The sequence below is a fragment of the Adiantum capillus-veneris genome, chromosome 2, assembly GCF_014529385.1.
Source record: "Adiantum capillus-veneris isolate H3 chromosome 2, ASM1452938v2, whole genome shotgun sequence".
In the NCBI taxonomy this organism is placed as follows: Eukaryota; Viridiplantae; Streptophyta; class Polypodiopsida; order Polypodiales; family Pteridaceae; genus Adiantum; species Adiantum capillus-veneris.
This window is the reverse complement of record NC_140932.1, coordinates 159,248,013-159,251,383: the sequence shown is the minus strand read 5'-3', so window position 1 is coordinate 159,251,383 and position 3,371 is coordinate 159,248,013. Positions and strand designations below refer to the sequence as shown.

General features: G+C 48.7%; 1 protein-coding gene across 2 annotated transcripts; it reads right to left on the bottom strand.

Annotated features, from left to right (window-relative positions):
• Positions 1–223: 223 nt before the first annotated feature.
• Positions 224–2,537, bottom strand: LOC147463945 (uncharacterized). Of its 2 annotated transcripts, XM_086529795.1 has the most exons (4): positions 1,806–2,537; positions 1,428–1,708; positions 853–1,349; positions 224–739 (listed from the first exon to the last, which is right to left on the bottom strand). In XM_086529795.1, the coding sequence occupies exons 1-4, from the start codon at positions 2,180–2,182 to the stop codon at positions 581–583; spliced, it is 1,314 nt and encodes a 437-aa protein (XP_086385921.1). In that variant the 5' UTR covers positions 2,183–2,537; the 3' UTR covers positions 224–580. The 2 variants fall into 2 exon arrangements, with proteins under 2 accessions (XP_086385921.1, XP_086385914.1); XM_086529788.1 differs by having other exon boundaries at positions 224–1,349; positions 1,806–2,533.
• Between the last annotated feature and the right edge of the window lie 834 nt (positions 2,538–3,371).

Sequence of the window (3,371 nt, the reverse complement as noted above, 5' to 3'; positions counted from 1 at the left end):
CGAGACAAAATCCTAGGCCATAGATAGTGAATCTGATTAGTGATCAGACAAGGAGCAAAAATTCAAATGTTTTTGACGTCCAAGTATCCCTTACAACTACATAAATGTGCGGGTTGCATACTAATTACTTTCTTAGATAAAGAAGCTCAAATTTTAACATAAAACCTCCTAGCATGAAAAAACCACCATTAAACAAAACAAGACGAGTGACAAGTCCACTAACTAGTCCAAAGTGATGGGAGACTCATTACTCCGCAAACCCAAGCTACCATGGTTGCTGTAGTCATTAGACCATAATACATGGAAGCAAAGTACACCAAATTTGGATGCCAGTTGGCAGTAGCTACACGACCCGAGCTTTCCTAAGTGGTGCCATATTGCCTTTACTAGCAGCTCTCCACTTGCATAGTTCATTGCGACCTGCTCGCATCGACGTTGCCACTTACATTGTTCGTTGTGACCTACTCCCATCTATGGTTGCCCTTCCTGGCAATCTCAACCATTGGGCAGCCACTCAAAAGATCATTTGGTACTCATGAGGACCTTTCACTAGGTGTCCATGGTGTAAGCAACTTGCTCCTCATTGGAGCACAATGGATATTGGGTATGGTAAATAGAGACGACTTCGTTTTCCAACGTGGATGCATGCTCTCAATAGGCTATCCCTGTACTTGAGGAACCAGTCGGTCTGGATCCCGGTGCTAAGTCGGTCATAGATGTAGAGGAGAACGGTCTCCATCTATCGTGGAACACCACTCTTATCAAAGGCATGATTTTAGAAGAACTTTCCAGCACGTGAATGACTTTGTCGACGATGAGAAAAGCTACCATAGAAAGTATATACAGACTTACCGCGACAGAAAGCAGGACGAGGAAGAGGTTGCAAGGAAGGAACTTATCATCATCGGCAATTGTGCAAGGAGGGGGGTAATTATCCACTCCATTGCTAGCTTTGTAGAAGGCGGCCTTGTAGATGAAGAGAATCCCACCCAAATCCAGCGTAACGTGACACATAATAGCCAGTATAAGGACTCCATGGAAGCCTGCACGGCCTTGGAGGCCCCTGCTATATGCATCTCTTGCGAGAGGGTATAGCGGCCCCAGCGAGAGGCTGACATGCCCATTTGCCACCGCATGCAGAAGCTTCCTCCCTTGTCGATGAATGGAAGCCTTGATTGAGTGCTGGGTGGTCTTCATATAATTACGGGGCGTTGTGAATGCCCAGAATAGCAGGCATGGCACCACGAATGCGGTGCTTGCATACAGCACGATGTGGAGGGTAGGCGCGCCCGTCACGATAAAGGCGAAAGCAAAGCTCCTGATGACGAGGGCGCACAGAATGTGCATACCTGAAACTCGAAACTCTCTGCGTCATCGCCTACTTGAGAACTCTAGAGTAATGGGTGCAGGGCAAAGCTTGCTCTTACCTGCTGCGAAGCCCATGGCTACCCTTGCGCACAATTTAGGATTGCAGGCCTCTTGCTGCAGCACGGATGCAACTGCTACGCCACCGTTGTATGCTCCCGACATAAGCGAGCCAATGATGGAGATGATCAGGATCTTGGGTAGCTGGCAGTTAGGGCCAGCGCAATTGGAGCCGACGACATGCAGCACGGCGTATTGGAAGATGAGCTGGGGGCCTGTCTCCAGGGCAGCGGCCAGGATGCTGTACAGGCTTGCAGCGTGAGGGGAGGTCGTGTCTTTGAAACTGCAAAAAGCTAGCAGGATCTATTAAAATCAGCGCCAAAACTACTTAGCTTAGTTAAATGTGGAGCAATTATATATGGTAAGCTTGGCTTACCCACCCATGCACAGAGAGGGTGCGCGCGAGGAGGTGGGCGAGGCGCTTGAGGTGGATAAGGGGAAGGAAGAAGGCTGCGGCGACCGGCTGGTCGGGGCCCTCGGGCTGGAGGGTGGTGCAGAACATGACCAGGTTTGTGAGGTGCGCCACTGCTATGAGCGACACCACCACTACGAACGCGCCGCGGGCATCGATTGACTGGCCGACCTGATCGTCCTGCAGCGCCTCCAGTTGGCCGCCGGCCTGTTGGCGCGAGAACTGGTAGTACTTGGCCGCCGTGGCGGCGTTGCTGGCAGCGTCGAACAAGTAAGTGGCTGCCCCAGCCACGGTGGTGATCGCAGCCCAGGAATCGCTGCCGGCTATGCTGCTCATCGTCTCCATCAGTACCCTGCAGGATCGGACTGCAATAGCTTAATAAATTATATGCAAGCTGCAAGCTTAATCTTCTACGGGTCAGCGGCTGCAGTTTCAAAGGTCCCAAATCTCCCAAGGCAAAACCTGGCCAAATTTCAACATTAGAAAGTAAACGTTCCATGGTTTGTGGCCCCCTGGTTTTCCTCATTCCTTCATTCCTGAGAAGTCAAACTTGGTCATCCGACGGAAAAATAAAGCAAAGTGCGCTACATCATTGACGCGACCTTCGGTGACACTGCACTGCACAACTACCCCTCAACAGCCTCGCCACCACTTTTTAACTCGAAGCTAACTCTGATGCACTGCATGCGCTACGAGGCCTTCTAGGACACGTAGTATCAAGATTGCTTGCATAATACAAATATCAAGCTGTACCGCGTAGGCTACGCCGTTACACGTCTTTGAAAATCCTCATTGGATTCTTGGGAATTGATGTGATATCACTCTCTCCAATTTGGACTTCTTTGTCTCCGGTGCCATTGTGCAATGGTCGATTTTTTATGGGCACCCTTGCCCTTAACGATTTCATATATTTTAGTGTCACAAATTTATCCGTAAAAACCAGCAAAATATCCAAAAATAGTAAAATGCTCGGCAAAAAGTAATCTTGGTCTGCACAATGAACACCTTGCTTCAAGAAATACATAGTAAGAGCCCCATCTCGTTGGGGGCATACGAGGGCTACAGGTGTTGTATGCATTGCAAAGAATAGTCTCACCTAACTTCTACAATGCATAGAGGGGATGTACGCTTGTGATTCAGTCCCTACAAACACTACAAGAGGTTGTGTGCTCTTGCGATGCTGTTAGCGACGGAAATACACTGGGTTTTTATAACCCCCGGCGTCGCTAAAACCGTCGCTACGAGAGCGTCGCTATATGCGTCGCTATAAGCGTCGCTATATAGCGACGCTCATAGCGACGCATATAGCGACGTTTACACAGAAGACTATAGCGACGTTCATAGCGACGCTACAGAGCCATAAATAGCGACGCCCGAGAGAATTTTTTTTTGGTGGCAGGGCATTCAAATCAACCATATTGTACTTGATTCACTTTTTAAAAAAAGTGCAAGGGTAGATAATAGACCCAAAATAGTCACCCACAAGACGCATTGTTTGCAAAATTGACAATTGTACACATCATAGGCAAAATGA